General features: G+C 40.4%; 1 protein-coding gene across 1 annotated transcript; it reads right to left on the minus strand.

Moving 5' to 3' along the window:
• Positions 1-8,326: 8,326 nt before the first annotated feature.
• LOC140076108 (olfactory receptor 1468-like) lies at positions 8,327-11,643 on the minus strand. Its single transcript, XM_072122613.1, has 2 exons — positions 10,897-11,643; positions 8,327-8,479 (listed from the first exon to the last, which is right to left on the minus strand). Exons 1-2 carry the CDS (start codon positions 11,641-11,643, stop codon positions 8,327-8,329), a joined length of 900 nt encoding a protein of 299 aa, XP_071978714.1.
• Positions 11,644-20,240: the final 8,597 nt, after the last annotated feature.

The following is a 20,240-nucleotide window of genomic DNA, read 5'->3' on the forward strand; positions in this document are numbered from 1 at the left end:
AGAAGAGGAAGAAGGACTCCGTTCACAATCTAAATGGGTGGCTAGATGAATACCGTAGCTGAGGAAGCTTAGCATTGGGGTTATTATGTATTGTACAGTTTAAAGATTACTTTTTGCAGGTAGAGTTTGGAAGGTGGAGAACAATCTGATGCGTTATGATGGATAGTTACAGAGTAGTAGATGAAAAGGTCCAAACAATACAAGTCAAAAGTTTTGTAAAGCTTCAACCCCATATAAGATAGGATCAAATACTGGCAATAACCTCATTGCACGTTTTAGTGCTGACACACTGCTAGAATCACAGATGCATTTTCCTCTGCAGAATTCTTAGTCTCCTAGTCAAAGGTGTATGAGATAGCTTAGGACATCCACACCAAGGCCCCCAGCTTTAAGTCTTTCACTTGAGAAAGGGTGCTTGGTGACCCCGAAACGCGTTGTGCCTTTAAGACACTTTTAATTAATAAAAACTCTCAAATTATCCCCTATGACCATTTGGAGCCACCAAGATGTTCAAGATCCTAAAAATGTATTGAAAATTTACTCAATCATTCTTCTTACTCTTCTTTCACCTTGTGTCCCACCATGAGGAGTACCACTCTCTTTATATCTTTATCACACACACTGGAAATTCATGGATTTAACATTTGGCTTACAGATGGATACATGACAGAAAGGGTCAGTTCAAAGACTTGAGTATATTTAAATGGTGGCATATTATAGACAAGGACCTAGATGTCGTAACACATGGGGAGGACCATGAGGGTGAACCGGTGGAGAAGGTCTTTTATTTTTCCGTCACCAAATTTTTTGTTTTGTATGAAAAAGATGATTTTAGTATAGATGACAGATGTGACAATATTAGAATAACTTGTTGGCTTCTTCAACAAAGCAAAGGTAGCAGCAGAGGAATTAAAAACCCTGAAACAAAGGCGACGGTCATGAACAGGATACTGGAAACCTGTGACCACCTTCTTACTGTAGATTTTTTTTAATGAAAACATAACATACCGTAAGAATAGGGAGATGCCTTCAAGAAAAACACTAGACTAGAAAAAGTTGTTTCATTCTCCTCCAACCTTGCGCCCAACAAGTTTCAGCAGAGCCCTCTTCACATCTTTATTTCTTACGCTGTATATCAAAGGGTTTAACATAGGGGTAATGATCGCATATAGAATGAAAAGGGTTTGTTCGAAGACTGAATCTTTCATTGATGGCATTGAATACACAACCATCCATGTGGTATAATACATGGTGAGGACTATGAGGTGGGACGAGCAGGTGGAGAAGGCCTTTCTTCTCCCGTCGCTGGATTTTATATGTAAGATAACGATGATCACTCGAGTATAAGATATTAAACTGCATAGAAAAGGCCCTACACCAAAGAACGCTACTATCATGTAGGATACCAGCTGGAAAACAACATCGGGGCAAGAGATTTTTCCAAAAGCTTTGAATTCACAAAGAAACTGAGGGACTATATTAGAATACAAGTGTATATTACATGTGGTCAGTGTAGCAATGACTGAAATGATGCATCCTGCTAGCCAGACGACCACCATGAACATGACACAGCTCTTCTTACTCAATACACTATGGTAATGCAGAGGGTTACAAATGGCTACATATCGATCATAAGCCATGACGAAGAGCAGAAGGTCCTCCGTGCAAGCCACATGGAGGAAGAAGTACATCTGGACGAAGCATTCAGAGAAGGACAGAGTATAGTCACCACTCAGTAACATGTGGACCAACTTAGGAACCGTAGACGTTGTGTAGCAAATGTCAACAATGGCCAAATTGCTTAGGAATAGATACATGGGGGTGTGTAGGCGGTGGTCTCTGTAGATCACTGTAATGGTGGTAGAATTGGCCATCACTCCGGTCAGATATATTAAGACAAAGAAAAAAGATAACATTGGCTTATTCCCCGAGTACATAGTAAATTTCAAAATGAAGAAGTTGTAGGTGAAATTCTCCATGACGATGACATGTGAAGAGGAGACAATGACATTAACTCTAGATAGTGATGATATTCGCTGTATAAATGAAAATATAATCACTTGTTAGTTTACACATGAAATTATTGATAACTTCTACGGCAGATACAGCCAAACTTATTGTTATGTTCTCTAAGGACTTTTCCATGACAACAAAGGAAAATGTCAGAGGAAAATGACCAAAATGTAAGTAAAGCGCTTACCACTATGATCCAGTAGAACCTGATATACAGAGAGACCTTGGGGGTTATATATCGTATGATAGCCCCACCACAAGTTTTTATCTCTACGCCAGGTCCTGCCTGGTGTAGAAATAAATGTAGCCGGGAATTTTCACATATGGACTGCAGAGAGTGCACAGGCACAGGGACAAGGCCAACCCACTCCCTGATGGCTACACCCACTGCCCGACCGGCCACGTCCCCCTGGCGAGAAGTTGGCGGATTGGGGAAAATAATCGCAATTGCTGGCAGTAACTGACGTTGCGCAAAAGCCCTGATAAATATCCTCCATTATAGTTATATAGACGAGGATCCTATAACGAAATACAAATTTTCCCTTTTTTTTCTCTTATTTTTGCAACTTTTTCTGGCATGTTTGATATATTTGCACCCTAAATTTGCGACTTTTCTAGTGGAAAGATCCAGATGTGAATGTTTGAAAAAGTTGCAATTTTGACACAAATCAGGGTTAAAAAGTCACAAAAAAAACTCCAGTCCTCACCAGACATAGGAAAAACTTTAGAGGAAGTTGCAGAAGAGTTTGAGACTTTGCAAGTTCCAATCTCTCTAAGATCTCTATCTCTAAGATAAATCAAACAAGACCAAAACCTGCAAAAAACAAGAAATGTTTCCAAACTAAAGATAAATAACTACCATTGAATAATAATTGTATCTCGGACCTGCCACTTCTGACCTGGCCAAGACAGGCAAGATTATTGGTCACATTAGGGCTCCACCTAGAGATGCTTTAAGATTCACTTTGCTGAGGGAACACCAAATTTTCAGTATGATTTCAGGCCTACATTGAATCAGTCTGAACTGACATTGCTCAAATTGTCCTAAAAATCGATATATTACCCCTCTAGTCCATAAAACATTGGTTCAGAGTGTCTTAAGATACATTTCTTAATTTGCCCGACATGATATTGGGACTTTACTATAAGGTAGTCATAAATTTGTTGCATTTCCCGGTTCCGGCCCTGATATGTAAGCTTCCTGGAATTGCTTCTCCATCCATCACTTGCACCAAAGCACGCCATTTATCACTCACAATAGTCTGATAAGCGGCACCCCAGTGGGACTCTTCAGTAGTGGCCCTAGAACTTCTCCTGGCCACACCACTGCAGAGCATGATTTGTTGCTTCGACTACACTGAAGAGTAGAGATGAGCGAGCACTAAAATGCTCGGGTGCTCGTTATTCGAGACGAACTTTTCCTGATCTTCGAGTGCTCGTCTCAAATAACGAGCCCCATTGAAGTCAATGGGAGACTCGAGCATTTTTCACTGAAAGAACAGATTGAAAGAACACTAAAGAAGAACACATTGCAGATGTTTGCAGATGTTTTCACTGAAAGAACACATTGAAAGAACACAGTGAAGAACACATTGCAATGTTCTTCACTGTGTTCTTTCTGTGGTGTTGGTCCTGCTCCAGCCCCGCTCCAGCCTCCATTTCAGCCCCTGCTCCAATCCTCCATGCCCGCTCCAGCCCCGCTCCGTTCTCCATGCCCGCTCCAGCCCCGCTCTGTGATGCGCGCTCCAGCCCCGCTCCGTGATGCCCGCTCCAGCCCCGCTCCACTTCAGCCTCAGCTCCTGCATGCCTGATCCAGCGTCGGCGCTCGTGTCTTCGGCTAAGTGAGCAGATATTCCGAACATCTGCAATCTGTTCTTCACTGTGTTCTTCACTGTGTTCTTCACTTAAATGATCCTGTGTTCACTGTTTTAATTGTATTCTTCACGGTTCTTCACTGTTTTTTCTTAATTAAATGCTCGATCTCGAGCAGGGGAAATACTCGTCCAAGCCGTTCCGAGTACTCTAATACTTGAACGAGCATCAAGCTCGGACGAGTATACTCGCTCATCTCTACTGAAGAGTGAAAGCCATCTTATCCTCCTGCTTCCAGAATGTAAAAATTGAGGAGACATCTAGCTGAGGTATTTCTGCAGGTTCTTACTGCCTCACTAGGAATCCCCACCAGGGCTGATCTTATCGGCAGCAGTGCTCCTAGGATCTTAGGGTGTACTCCTGTAGGTTACCAGGACACTTGTCTGCCCTTGTCTGTTGGCTCCCCGTCACCCTGTTTTTTCTCCTTCTCCCCATGTTGAGTCACACATTTTAGAGATGTAAAAAAACTGTCCAGCTCTCCCTCCATAAAATACTGGATATATTCTGCCCTCCTGGTGTCCTACACCACACAAATGTATCACAGAAGATCTCTGTGGCTTCATCCTCCTTCTATGGTGCTGTCTGGGTGGGAGTGTATTTGCTCCAAAAATTGCAGCGTAAATCAAAGTCACAGTTCATGGATCAGTCTTCAAGAAAAGGATAAATGGGGCTCACATGTTGCTCTGTGACTTTGATATCCAGTTGCAACTTAGGTGCAAAAACACAAAAAACCCTGTAAGTCACTAAAACAGAAAAAATAAAAAAAATGTCTGCCACATTTTTATGTTTTTTTTTTTTTAGTTTTTAAACAGGTCCAATCTTGTTTTGTACATTTAAAAAAAAAATATTTAATTTTTCATTTTCACTAAAATGATTATGACAAAAACCTCACTAATGTGGTTCCAAGTGACAGTAATGAAAATCAACGGACATTTTTTTACGAATCAGTTGACATTTGTTCAAAGCAAATCAAAAAAAATTTTCTGAAAAGAGAAAGGCTCACTGTTTGGAGCCGAAACATTGCTGAAACATGGAATAAAGTCCATCTAGATATTTTTCACCTTGAATTTCTGGAGTGCTGCTTATTGCATTGGGTTTTGTATATGAAGGACCTGCATGACGTGCACCCATTTTCGCTTGTTTTTCTACATTTCATGAAGTTTTTTTTAGTGCTGCTTAAACTTTATCGTTGTATCTATTAATCTATCTTAAAACAAAGTCCATGGTAGCACAGTGCAAAAGCTCCTGACAAGGAGGGGTGCACCACTGGCAGTTCGTGCCGAGGCCTCTTGTAGGTGCCTTGCCTATCGACCTACGCTGTTTCCCTGAAACTAAGACCTAGCGCAATTTTTTTCAAGTTTAGAAATATAAAGAAAATGAGACCTAGCGGCGGTCATTGCTACAGCTCCCCCCACACCGGACATTAGCATAAGTAGAACTCAATGGATAAAATCAGTTACATTGAAAATGTTCTCCAAGCAGTTACCGGGACAAGAAGGGCTCATCGAAGGAAAGTGCTAAACATGAGAGATTGGGGCCAATGATTCTAAATACAGTCCAAAAAATGACACCACATCAAATTCTAAATTATAAACAGAAGGTGGAGTATTATATTCACTTAGAGACAGACATTTCGGCTCCCAACCAGAAGCCCTTGTAAGGAATGATGTGGAGTTACATAGTGTGGTGCATATAGGAAATACAACATATGAAGAGTCAAAGTAGGAAATCATTGTTACGGTGACAATAAATAAATGACTCGTAAGAATTCATCCCACAATGGGCCACATTTATCACTTTTGTGCGCCTAAGTGTAGTAGTTGCGCCTAAATTCTGGCGCACTGTTTTGCCAGAATTATCACCAACTGTGATGAGGTAATTTTCTGCCTCTTATTAATCACTTTACTTTAACACAGTTTAGGCGCAATTTTGGCGCAGTTTAGGCGCAATGTTAGATTCTGGCACTTACATGTGATCCTGCTACAAGCTCCTCTCTGCTTCTCCCACATCCCAGCATGAAGATAACACTCACAGCAGCACCCAGGTGTGTGACACCCAGAACCCAGTGACCTCCTCAGCAGGGGCTTCTCCTGGAGGGGATCCCCCAGTGCTGGTCTCCTGCTGCACCCCTATAATTCTGCACAGTATCCCCCTCAGACACACTGGTGATACTGTGCAGAGTTACACGGGGGACACTTGTCTGTAGTATCTGCAACATTCTGCAAACGTCTGCAAAGTTCTCTTCTCTCTTGCTCTGAGCTCAGGGTTTTGCAGAATGTTTTGTAAATAGAAGGTGATGAACTGTAAATAGAGTCTGCAGCTCCTGTCTGTAATGTATCTAATGTCTGTATTATATGTTCTAGTGTCTGCAGTGTATGTAGTGTGTCTATTATCTGTTCTACTGTCTGGCAGAGCTCTGCTGCTAGAAATGAGCTGTTCTGCAAAGGGGCTCAGTGCTTTCTTCTCAGATAACGCCACCTTCGGGCTGGAGTGTTTTGCGCCCGTTTTTGCATCTAAATGACAAAGTTGCAAGTGATGAATATCATTTGGCGCAGCAAAACATCTGGATTGGTAAGATAAATGAGGGAAAGCTGGTTATTTTTGCTGCGCGGCTAGTTTGGCGTTTAGTCGCAAAAACGGTGCGCCTGAATGAAAAGGCGCAAAAACAACAGAAAAAACGAGTGATACATGTGGCCCAATGTGTCTGTATATAAAGAATAAATTAGTGATCACTCAGAATCCCTCCTTATTTCTACGTGACTCTACGGATTCTTTAATTAAATGTATCTATATCTATCTTATCTATCATCTATCTACTTATCCCATGTCTATATATCATCATACAAGTTCTTCCCAGGATTAGGATGTCCTACTTACATGTGATATGTCATGTGGCTGTGCAGGAGAAGGCGATATGTAGGAGACAGTATGAGAAGAATATATACTGTGCCGTGGACATGTAATAGACTTCTCCGCAGGGAATGTGCCACCAGTGCGGGAATAGACGGCTCCCCGTCCATCAATTAAGATACTGGGAAATAAAATTGATGATATGATGCAATGTACTGGGCATACTCGTACCTTGTGATGGGATTTTGGGGGTTCAGGGACCTTGACTTCTGCTTTAGAAAGTTACTGGCCACTGTGTGCCAGATTTACTATCCCCCCTTGCAGGGATTCCAGATTTTTTAAAGAGATTCCGGCCTGTTTGCACATATGACAAAGCGCTGATGCATCGGAATAAAGTCTACGCCAGGTAAGACCGGGCATTGATTTCAGCTATGATCTGTTTTGGTATATCAATGCAGTCTATAGTAAATTTGACAGGCTGGGATGGAGTGCTCCACCCTGTATCCCACCTCACTCAGTATCGGGAAAGGTGGCATAAGGAACAAAAAACCTGCTAAAATTCACATTTACTGGCCGTGCACTGGCGTACAGAGATGATAGGTGCCCCCCATTGTGTTTTGCTACAAGCAGGAGAGACACAATACAGAGGAATCCACAAGGACATGTTTACACCTTATGTGTTGGGGAAGATCCAGGAAGTTATTTTGATGGCCACATTAGGCAGTTGCAGGGTTGTTTCCTTCTTCTGGATCAACACAATGGGGTTCATTTACTAAGGGTCCGCGGGACCTCGATTCCGTTGGGTTTCCCGAAAATTTCCATTGTGCGTCCAATTGCCCCGTGTTTTTGGCGCACGCCATCAGATAGTGCCGCATCGGCGCCGGCTTGCACCTGACAGATATTGGGGGGCGTGGCCGTCGGACAACCCGCAGAATTTAAAAACGGAATTGTGTCGCAAGACACACTCACATCCACCTGGAAGAAGCAGGTGAACTTGGCGCAGAAGCAATGGTTGCAGGAACTGGGACGCACAGGCTTAGTGAATCGCGGGAGACCCATATCCTCGTCGGACAACGAGCCGCGGGATCACGACAGGACGGGTAAGTAAATGTGCCCCAATATAATGTATAGGTAGGACCTGAAGGACTGATGTCTATTTCTAAGCTTTTTCACTATGATAGCAAGATATTTTATAGAGGATGTACAGGAGAAGTCCTGTGATAGTGTGGATGGGAAATAACATAAACGGAGGAATTTAGGAGATTAGGTCAGAGAAATATGAAGGGGGCAAGTTGTGGCCATCTTTGTAAATACGGATTAGAATTTTATCATTTTTTTTTGGTACAATAGCTAATCAGTGAAAGGACAATCAGAAGTAGAAGTAGAAGTGGATGAGAAACTAGAAGAGTGATGGAGTAGCAGCAGAGATGATGATAGATTGGCAGAGTGGAGTCAGAGAGAAGAATCTTGCAGCAGTCCAAGCGAGAGATGATGATGGCAAAGACTGGCAATTTTGTAGACTCTCAATTAAGGAATGATCAAATGTGATAGATGTTCTCAAGGTGGAGATAAGAGATTGTAGTGAGGGCCCTCATGTGAGGGTAAAAGGATACGGCAGATTCAAGGTTGTTCCAACGCAGCACAGTAGGAGACTGGGAAGAGTGTGAAGATTATGAGTTCCATTTTGTCCATAACAAATTTTAGAAAGTGGGAAGAGAATGAGGATATGGCTGACTCTGCGGAACTGTGGACAACAGAACAAAGATATCGGAGCATGAGATATAGATCTGTGTTTCATCAGAATGAGAAGTTGAAATGTATGAGGAAATCCAAATCCAGAATAAAGCCAGATCCATAATGCCTAATGACCATAGGATTTGAGGCATAGGGGTATTTATTAGGACTTCTACACCACTAAAGTGCAGTAGAAGCTCATAAATAATCGCAAATGGTAGCATATTGCTAGAACTAATTATTCTCCCCTTTCTATTGTAAATGTAAACAGACCACACCAAACATGTCGAAAAAACCCCTATCGGTGAGGTGTGCCATAGTATTACTTTTTTTCAATCGGTATAAACCATAAATAAAAATGTTAAAAATGAAAAAAATTTACCAGATTCTGCTGTTCCAACATTGGTTTATTGGTAAAAAATAAACACTACTGCTGGGCTTGGAGGGGCGTGAAGAAGGGGGCAGCCAATGGGAGTGGGCACATTGGTGGAGCAGTTTGTTGGTGCAAGGCGTTTCTGTCCCTGCGACAGAGTGACAATGTCAGATGAAAGATTAAGGAAGCTTAGGCAAATAGTATGTAATCAAAAGCTTAGGGCAGTTTTAGTAGAGTGATAGGATCAGGGGATTTAGCAGGGAGGGTGAGTCAAGAGATGATTTTGGGTAGTGTGAGTAGAGGATGATCTTTGCATCTTGAAACAATGGTAAACTAGTATTCGATCGCATTTGGTAAACCTGGATAAGATATTAGAGATCTGTGCCCATAGTAGTAACAAATTCAGCTCTGGGCCGACTTTTGGGTGCTTTTTCTGTAACTCATCTGGATCCTAGAGACTAACCTATAAATCTAAGTTAGCGGACTGAGCTGGGCTCATTGGGTCTGAACAGACCCTGCAGCCTCCCCCCACCCCCAGATACCTATCACATGATCATTGGGTCAGAAAGAGAAAGAACCATGGTGGCTTCCTTAGCTTGTATATTGCCTATTGTGTGATAAATCACCTCCATCTGCTGTTTTTGGAATCTGACAGTCAGTAATTCAACAGTGAAATGTTCATGAAAGTTTTTAATTAAGAAAAAGAGATGCGTAGAATCTGAAATAAGATGAACATTAAAAAATATATCCTTTTTTTCTGTGTCAGATACTAGTAGAATGTTCTGAACCCTGTACCCTGATAATCTAAGCACATTGTCACCACACAGCAGCTCATAGCACAGAGAGATCATGAAGTGTCTGCTTAGTGAATTCCTGCCCACACTCTGGAATTTAACAATGGCCGTCTCTGAGTTATAGGAGTTAAAACAGCAATAAAACTGAGTAAAAAAGTGTAAAGTAAGGATTACAATTAAAAATGATTAAAAATGATCTTTATTGTGTAAACATCACAAGGGGATTAAAATTTGAGAGCATTCTTTCATGGGCAAACGCCTTTAACCTGTGGTGATTGACAAGACCACATATTAGCCTTACCTTCCATTCATTCACTGCTGGTTCTAGAAGTTTCTTACCAGCTCCACACCTTCCTTGTTATTTGTATCTTTGGTTTCTGGTATCCTGACTTTTGCTTGTTATTCTGACCTCTTTACTATCTAGTGTTTTTGTACTGTGTTGGCCTATCGGCTCTGACCTGTCTACGTTGACTTCTCTTAACTGTTGCACTTTGCTGAAGGGAGGGATTGTTGGCTAGTTGTCCCCAACCACCTAGGATATGTGAGGCAAGCACTTAGGACCTTTGGTGGGTTCAGTGACAGGCTATACTGTATTTAAATTTTTTCTGAAACTGGTCTCCTCATTACACCACCTTGAGAAGAAAGAGTCTAACCTGGTTGGGGGTCAGTTGGGCAAAGACCTGGCAGCTTAAAATACAAAAAAAATTGCTGTACATTCATCACACTGGAGCAGATTTACTTACCCGGTCCGTTCGCGATCCAGCGGTGGATTCGGGTCCGGCCGGGATTCATTAAGGTAGTTCCTCCGACGTCCACCAGGTGGCGCTGCTGGGCTGAAGAGCATCGGAACGCACTGAAGTACACTGGCCTATCCTGGATGAAGGTAAGTGCAAGCTCTGCGACACTTTCGGAAATATTCGGGTAACACGTCGGGAAAACGTGAATCGGGCCCTTAGTAAATGACCCCCACTGTATATGGACAAAGCCAAAATTCAACTATTACTGGTATCTGGAGTAAGAACATTACAAAAACTCAACAGTTTGATGATTATTTTTTTACATTTTCCATTTATTAATTATTTTATTCCTTAAATCTTTCTGCCATGATATGTCATCCATAATTCTTACATAATTATATTTTTGTAACTATTACTATTTTTTTTCATCACGACCTTTGGCTTCATTCAATGGCCATTTGGGATCAAGATCTTCAAGATCCTAAACATTTATAGAAAACCCTTCTTCTTACTATTCTTTTACCTTGTCTCCCACCATTACCAGTATCGCCCTCTTTACATCTTTATTCCGTACACTGTAAATTAAAGGATTTAACATGGGGGTGATGGTTGTATAAAGGACAGAAAGGGTCAGTTCAAAGACTTGAGTATATTTGAATGGTGGCATAATATAGACAGAGACCCAGGTGCCATAAGTAATAGTGAGGACCATGAGGTGGGATGAGCAGGTGGAGAAAGCCTTTCTTTTTCCATCACTGGATTTAATCTGTAGGATGATGATGATGACTTTAGTATATGAGATTAAACAGCAAAGAAAAGGACCAAGACCAAAGGTTAAAGCTTCCAAATAGTTAATAAACTGAAAACCAGCATTGGGACAAGAGATTTTCTCGAAGGCTTTAAATTCGCAGAAGAATTGTGGGACGGTATTAGAATAACACATTGGTATCTTAGACAAGGCAAAGGTTGTAGCTGAGGAATTAAAGAAACCTGAAACCCAGGCTATGGTCATCAACAGTAGACAGTTCCTCTTACTCAATACACTGTGATAATGTAGAGGGTCACAGATGGCCACATATCGATCATAAGCCATAATGAAGAGCAGGAGGTCCTCTGTTGTTGCCAGGTGGCTGAAGAAGTACATCTGGGTGAAGCATTGAGTGAAGGATAATGTGTAGATACCACTGAGGAACATGTAGACCAGCTTGGGTACCGTGATGGTTGTGTAGCAAAGATCAATGATGGATAAGTTGCAGAGGAATAGATACATGGGGGTGTGGAGGTGCTGGTCATTATAGATGACTATAATAGTCACTGTATTGGCTACCACTCCAGTCAGGTATATTAGTAGAAATATAATAGACAGAAGGGACTTATTCTTGACTTGTGATGGAAAAGTTAATATAAAGTAATCATAAGTGTAATTTTCTACTAGTATCATCTCTGGAAGACGAATCTGGATGGAATTCTGGAGATTATTATGTTGTTACAAATTTAAAGGGCGTCTAAATTTAATTAGTCTACTAAAAATTCTGAACAGTGTGGGATTATTGTACCGTGAATGGTCAAAATAGGTATTAGAATAGTTCTCAACTTTGGACGGATAACTAAGTCGCGACTAGAGGAATGTTGATCGGATACATCCTCATAGAATAAATGTCTAGGTTCAGTCACAATTTAGCAATTTTATCAATTGTCCTTCCCTGAAACTCGGCAAGAATTTTCTTCAAGATTCCCAAATTTTCTTTATATCTTAACCCCAACATTGACTATAATGAAGTTGATTCTCTCCTTCGAGTTCCTTGAAATATGTCTGAGATATGATCCAAACTACAAAAACCCATCTTTAGATAAAACAGAATAAATAAGACAGAATTTTTCCATGAATTTGGACTGGAAACATTTTTCATTATAGTATTTAAAATTTTAAAATAATTTAACACAATGGGGGTCATTTACTAAGGGCCCGATTCGCATTTTCCCGACGTGTTACCCGAATATTTCCGATTTGCGCCGATTTTCCCTGAATTGCCCTGGGATTTTGGCGCACACGATCGGATTTTGACGCATCGGCGCTGGCATGCACGTGACGGAAATCGGGGGGCGTGGTTGAACGAAATCCCGACGGATTCGGAAAAACCGCCGCATTTAAAAAAAAAAATTGGTCGCACGCGCCATACTTACATGCACCAGGAAGAGATCAGTGAACTCTGATGCAACTCGGCGGACCTCGGCGCAGCAGCGACACCTGGTGGACATCGGGCGCAGGACCTTCATGAGTCGCCGGAAGACCCGAATGCTCGCCCGAGAAGCTGCCGCTGGAACGCGAATGCACCGGGTAAGTAAATGTGCCCCAATATTTTAAATTAACATTCAGAGAAAATATACAACCAGACAAACAGCAAGTGGCTAAGATTATAGATACCGGATCTTTGATACTGGATCGCTGATTAATTGATCACCCAGTCAGCTGACTTTTCAGAAGGGGTTGTTATTAAAAGACATCGGGGGACATCTACTTACCCGTCCCTGTGCAATCCCCGAGGTGCGTTGTCCGACGAGAATGCACGGCTGCCGCGATTCACTTACATTGTGCTCCCAATATCCTGCATGTGTCGCTTCCCAGCTCAGGTCCGCCGGAGTTCACCTTCTTCTTCCCGGTGCATGTAAGTGCATTGTCTTGTGACGCAATTTAAATGTTAAATCCCGCACTCAGTCAGAATTAGTCGGATCGTCCGACAGCCACCACCCCCCATTTGTGTTGCATGAAAGCCGGCACCGATGCGCCAAAATCTGATCGCATGCACCAAAATTCCCTGCTAAATGCAGCGCAAATTGGAAATCTACGCAAATATCCGATGATAGTGCGGTCCACAAATTCTTAGTAAATGACCCCCATCATGTTGTTGGTGGGAAAAAAAAAAACTAGGGTTAGCATCTTTTTACAAAATTGTTATAGTCTCTCAGACCTACCCGATGAAGGCACCATTGTGCTTGGTAATGTAGTACTTATGGTTAAAAACTGCCATACCTTTAACACTTTTGGATTTTTTTACTCAGCAGAATTTTTTTTACTTAACACATAAATATGCATTAAAATCCAGAAAAGAAAAAAGCAGAAAGAAGTATTTTGCAAATCAATTGCAAATCTATTTTACATTTTCATTATTACATAGTAAAAATCTCAACTTATTTACGCTTAATCTCTCCCCTGGATCTCAATGGTATCAGTGGAGTTTATTTCTATACTTATATAAAAATCTAAAATTTCCAAAAATTTGCACTAAAACCCCAAACCTGCCCTCCTCCCAAAAAAAATTAAAAAATGATCCTTTCCTTCCTCCCTCAACCCCCAGCCCTCCCCCATCCTCCTTCCACCCTTCTCATGTAACCCCATGCCCCACTGCTCATCCCATTACAATAACTTGAACCTCTGCCCTGTACATACTGTAGGTAGCCTTTCCTATCCACGTATACTGACTAAACTGCTTATCTATCCAAATAAACTAGTTTTTTAATAGTTTTTTTTCAAATAATCACTTTAAATGACAGTATATTTATTTAGATCCAAAGAGGTGCTATAAAGTCAATGGATATTTTGATGTATATCAATTTAGAAATTTAGGAAACAGTAAAAAAAGTTCACAAATTAGTCCGCTCAGACTTCCCCCACCTGATTGAAGACCGGTCAGCCGCGATCCGAGTGCCCAAGGCAAAGGCACAAGTAAACAGAGGAAGCAAAAAACTCCAGCACAGGCTCCTGGATCTTCTAAAATTGGATTTTTTATTTGTAATACAGCATAATAGTACAATGGGTAGAACACAGGTTGTTATCGACGCGTTTCGGCATTGGACTCAGGACTAAGGCTTTCATCCGATCGATCATAACTAGAGATGAGCGAACATGCTCGTCCGAGCTTGATGCTCGGTCGAGCATTAGGGTACTCGAGACGGCTCGTTGCTCGGACGAGTATTTCCCCTGCTCGAGATCGAGCATTTAATTAAAAAAAACACAGTGAAGAACAATGAAGAATAGAATAAAAACAGTGAACACAGGATCATTTAAGATAAAAACACAGTGCAGAACACAGTGCAGAATAGATTACAGATGTTCGGCACATCTGCTTACTTGTCGGGAGATACGCGCGGAACGGCGCGAACAAAATAGCATGTGAAGAACAATATATATGTGTGAAGAACACATTGCAGATGTATTTAAACATCTGCAATGTGTTCTTCACACACATATATATTGTTCTTCACATGCTATTTTGTTCGCGCCGTTCCGCGCGTATCTCCCGACAAGTAAGCAGATGTGCCGAACATCTGTAATCTATTCTGCACTGTGTTCTGCACTGTGTTTTTATCTTAAATGATCCTGTGTTCACTGTGTTCACTGTGTTCACTGTTTTTATTCTATTCTTCACTGTTCTTTACATCTGCTAACTTGTCGGGAGATAATATACGCGCGGAACAGTGAAGAATAGATCGCAGATGTTTGCAAATTATCAGAAGACATTATTTTTCAATTAAATAACACATTTTATTCCTGAACCATGGTCCCTTTGAAAAATGCTCGGGTCTCCCATTGACTTCAATGGGGCTCGTTACTCGAAACGAGCACTCGAGCATCTGGAAATGTTCGGCTCGAGTAACGAGCACCCGAGCATTTTAGTGCTCGCTCATCTCTAATCATAACCTGTGTTCTATTCCATGAACTATTATGCTGTATTAAGAATAAAAAATCCAATTTTAGAAGATCCGGGAGCCTGCGCTGGAGGTTTTTGCTTCCTCAGCAAAAAATGTTGGATGCATTTCAAGTAGATCAAACATACTCTAAGTCAATTTTTTTAAATTTTATGTTGAATATTTAGTATTATACTATTTCTTAATATTTAATTTCCAATCAGCAAGTCAGCAATCAGACAGGAAATGTAGAGACATAACCCTGTACCTCTAATAATCTCCAATGACAATCAATCAAGGCCTCTTCCAGGTCAAAAATCTATTTCTACGTGTGGAAAGTCACATTTATATTTACTGTGCATTAACAATATACAATTCCCTTTGGGAAAAGATATCATGGAGTTGGGAATTAATTTATTACTTAATCACTAAAAGAGAAGAATGGATAAAATTGGCAATCGGCTTCATTTATCTCGAGGGAGCTCATCTTCTACATTGCAAATTCTTCAGATTTTTATATTTTTTTATATCTTCTATTTCATTAAAATACAATGAGAGAATGTAGTAGTCCATTATTTACTGGATCCTAAACAGCAATCTATAGGGCAATCTAATTGGCACCTTACCAACCCTGTGAGGCCATTCTTCTCATGGTATATTATTTTTAGAAATCAGATTTTGGTAGAATTTACCTAAAATTCTTACAAGTACCGGGCTCTATAACTTATGACATAGTGAATATGAATCTCAAGTATATGATCATTTTTATAGGATAAAGATTAGAGATGAGCGAGCACTAAAATGCTCGGGTGCTCGTTACTCGAGCCGAACATTTCCAGATGTTCGAGTGCTCGTTTCGAGTAACGAGCCCCATTGAAATCAATGGGAGACCCGAGCATTTTTCAGTAAAATTACAAACTGAACGAGCACTGTTCAGTGCAGATGTTTTCACTGAAAGAACACAGTGAAAGAACACTGCAGAACAGATTGCTCGTTATTGAGCAGGGACGTTATCGTCCGAGCAACGAGCCAGTCCGAGTATGCTAATACTCGACCGAACATCAAGCTCGGACGAGTATACTCGCTCATCTCTAATAAAGATCTGATTTCAAAATTTCATCTACGTTCGAAAACATCACTTGGGTAAAGCCGAAGAGGCAGTTTAAGAGAACTTTTTTAGTAAATTTTTAGATGAAATTCTGTTCGCTATTTGACCCTGATATGTGGCCCCAATGTCATTATAATTGAATATATTTGCAAAGAATAGAAATATTTTTTATTTTAGGCATAATTTCTGTTCTAAGACCAAATTAATGAGCAGGAGGATGTCTATGTACGCTACACTTAGTGGGGGCCTCCACCAGATTTTGCGCCCAGGGGCCCCCACCAACCTTAATCCAGCCCTGATTCTGTGAATGTTAACTTGTATCTCATTTTACTTCTATTCTTACTGGTTCATGTAATCCATCACCATAATTTACCTACCTAAAGTAACTGCTATCTACTTAGGGTTGTAGCCATACATGTCACCAATAACTTTGCTTTTATTTGCCAGCTGTGGCTTGGGTGCCAAAAGTGAACTTTATGAATATGTAAATTAGCATGCAGTGTTTTGGGGACATTTGCAGAGGAACTAGGTGCTCTGGTTCTGCAGCCTACTGGCAACCTACTGGCCACCTGCTGCCATACCATCACCTCCCAGCACCTTCCCTCATCTTTTTAATCTACATCACTCCTTGAAAAAAAAAATTATTCCATTATTCCTGGTAAATGGCAGAGAAAAACATCCGTTCCTTCTCAACTCTTTCACATTTTTTCACCAATAAAAATATGAATAAAAATGGCCAGAAACTCAGACTGTATTCAAAATGGTATAAATGAAAAAATGCAGCTTTGTACACCTAAGTATACAAAAGTGTCAAACTATGCCAATATAGAGCATTTTCTTTTTGTTAAGTTAACTTGACCAACCAAAAGGTTGGTATCTCTGTAAATATTCTGACCCAACAGGACCATGCAAGACCAAACTATCAAGCTACAAAAAGATTGCTCCCAAGAAAGATAAAAACTTTTGGGTATTTATTTCAAACATTAAGTGTCTCGAGAAAGAAGAACTTTTCCCACCCATAACAAACCATCTTAAAACTAAAATGAACAAATAAAAAGCATGGGTTGTTGAATGCGAGAAGGCTACCTGCTACAAGGCTACAGAGCCTCAGTGGCCTCTTTGCAGTGAACTCACGTGGTGGCATTAAAAATCCTGAAACTTAAACCATCTCCTGTTCTCTAAAATATTCCCTAGTTTATCATCCCAAACAGCCCCCTCATGGTTATTTTATATGTCCAGGAGAGACCATGGCACTGCACCAGTGTAGGGTCTTACCAGTGTAGGGTCTTACTCTGATAGAGTAAGACCCTACACTAGTGCAGTGCCATGGTCTCTCCTGGTGCATGCAATATCAGTGTGTTATGTCGTCAAGTGGGTAGACAGTTAATGGAAGTTGAAGGTATTACTGCCATTGATTGACCCTCACATTTTTTTTGACCTGAATCAAATGAGAACCTCTGGGACATTACGAGCCGATGCATCTGGTAGCAACAAAAAGCACCACAGACTCTGCAAAAACTCAGTGATACCATGAGGGGGTCTCCTGTCTCATCAGGAGCCTGTCTAGGCTTATTGGGAGTGTATAAACATAAGAAAGCACCATACAAAATACTGAGGTGCATTTTGATTCAGAAAAATTGCTTACCGGTAGTTATTTTTCTTAGAATTTTTGGGAATTTTCCGAAACCGCAATTGGATGATGATTATAATTGTAATGAATATCTATGTGATATATCATTGTGATCTAAATTCATTTAACATCTAACCTGGGAGGTTTCTTTTCCAGTGGTTTCCTATTCTCCTTTAGTTTTCAAGTTCCAGCCTTTCTGAAAATAAATTTGTTCCAACAACGCAGTTTTTACATTGGAATTCTGCAGGCTGTAAATGATTGGATTTACCATGGGGGTGATTGTGGCAAATACTACATTGATGCTAAAATCCAGCATGTCAGAGTAAGACGGAGTCAGATAACCTATCAAACAAGATCCATAATATATAGAGACAACGATAACGTGTGATGAACAGGTGGAGAACGCTTTCTTACGGCTTTCTTTGGACTTCATCTTGAGGAGGACAGAGAAAATGTTAATGTAAGAAATAACAGTGCACAACATTGGGATAAAGGCCAAGACAAAAATTTCTACTCCTGCTAAAACAAAAAACATCAGGGAGCTCGTACAAGTCGTCTTTGTAAGGGACTTGACATCACAGTAGAACTGGTGGACGACGTTGGAGTGACAGGAGGACATGTGTAACGCTAAGGTTACAAACATTAACGAGTTTATAAATGAAACAGCCCAAATCCCAATAGTTATCAGGGTACAATTTCTCCGACTCAGGATCTGATGATAATGTAAGGGGTCACAGATAGCGACATATCGGTCATAAGCCATAACGAAGAGGAGAATTTCCTCGGCAGTCGCGACAGTAAAAAAAAAGTACAACTGAGTGTAACATTGTGCGTAGGAGACAATATGATTCCCAGATAATAACATGTGCAGTAATTTAGGAACCGTGACCGATGTATAAAATATATCTACAATGGATAAATTACAGATAAAGAGATACATTGGTTTATGTAACTGAACCTCCAGACATATGACTGTGATAATGGAGGAATTAATAAGAACTCCCACCACATATATCAGGAAGAAGAAAGTAGACATTAATGGTCTTGTCTCTCCAAAAACTGGTAACATGTGAAAATATTTGATGAAAGTCTCATTCTTCATTGGGATTTGATTTGTTTCCTAGAAGATAAAAATAAATTCCGAATGTCAGTAATAATTGAGGAAAGGACATTAATGGTGATCGTGTGGTTATTAGGTCAATCCAGGTATCCAGTGATATTCTGCGCCTTAAAGTTATTATCAGAAAGAAAAAAAAATCATAAACTGGATCGTTTGTCCAAGTAAGTGACTAAGATTAAGATAAAAGTATGAAGTATAGATTTTTCAGTATAAGTGGACAGAAAAATAGAAAAATTAATGTTACGCAACCAGGAATGTTCTGCCGATTATCAATGATGAATCTTCCCATCATTTTCTCTGTTGACTCTTTAAGGTCACTGCACTCAAGTGGGAAAAATTTTAATTAAATCTGAAATAAATTTATTTTGTAATCCTAGAGAAGTCCCTTAAAGGCGTCATCTTCTGAGATACATAATTTTGGATAATGGGTTCAAAAGAATAAAGCAAAATAAACATCTCACTGCTGTTCCGCAATCCCCTCACTGGTTTCCTCCTCCCGGTCGCTCTAAAAATGTAACATACTATCATCCTATACTGGCCTCCATTAGCGGAGATTGATTTTTTTAGCTAAAATGTGAAAGACTATCAAAACTGTCTATTTAAAATTGATATCTTATCAAAAAATATGAATGTTGTAATCATAATGAATCCTTTATAATAATGTTAAAAGGGGGGTGGGAGGGGCAAATTGATTAACTCACCTGTCTGATACATACGGCTGCTGTTCTAGAGTTTCCTGGGTCCGTTATTGATTTTTCCTTTCTGATCAGACTAAAAATGTGGGAAAAACAGCACTCAGGTCATCCCCACAGAGCCAGATTGAGTGAGCAGCCGTAAAGAGCTATAGAGGATGTGGGAAGAGCCTGTACAGCAGCTTAAGTGGTCCACTAAGTGGGGCGAGTAATACCTTCAATATTTCATTACAAGCTTCTAATAATAAACATTTTTTTTTTTTTTTAAAAAAAACCTCATTTAATTCAAAGATCATTGTTCTATGTTCTACAAAGCTCAAGTTGTCGGCCTCTTAAGTGAAGCTCCCCTACAGAGCCTCGGCCGAACTCATCTCAAGTAAAATTGGACTCTTTTTGACAATTAGAACTTTGAAAGGAAATTTTAGAACATAAAAAGGTATCTTTTAACAAAAAAAGAGGAAATGCTATTATCAGAGTCCTCTGAATTAGATCCGGATTCAGGCATCTGTGCTTGAAAACCACACCCAGGGCTGCTTTTGATTGACAGCTGCCTTTTGGGATGAGATCATAGGTAGTAATTTTGTTCTGTTTTGCTGTGGCCTAAATGATGAATGGTGGACCCCCTCACCTC

This window comes from Engystomops pustulosus, chromosome 8 (genome assembly GCF_040894005.1).
Source record: "Engystomops pustulosus chromosome 8, aEngPut4.maternal, whole genome shotgun sequence".
Classification (NCBI taxonomy): Eukaryota; Metazoa; Chordata; class Amphibia; order Anura; family Leptodactylidae; genus Engystomops; species Engystomops pustulosus.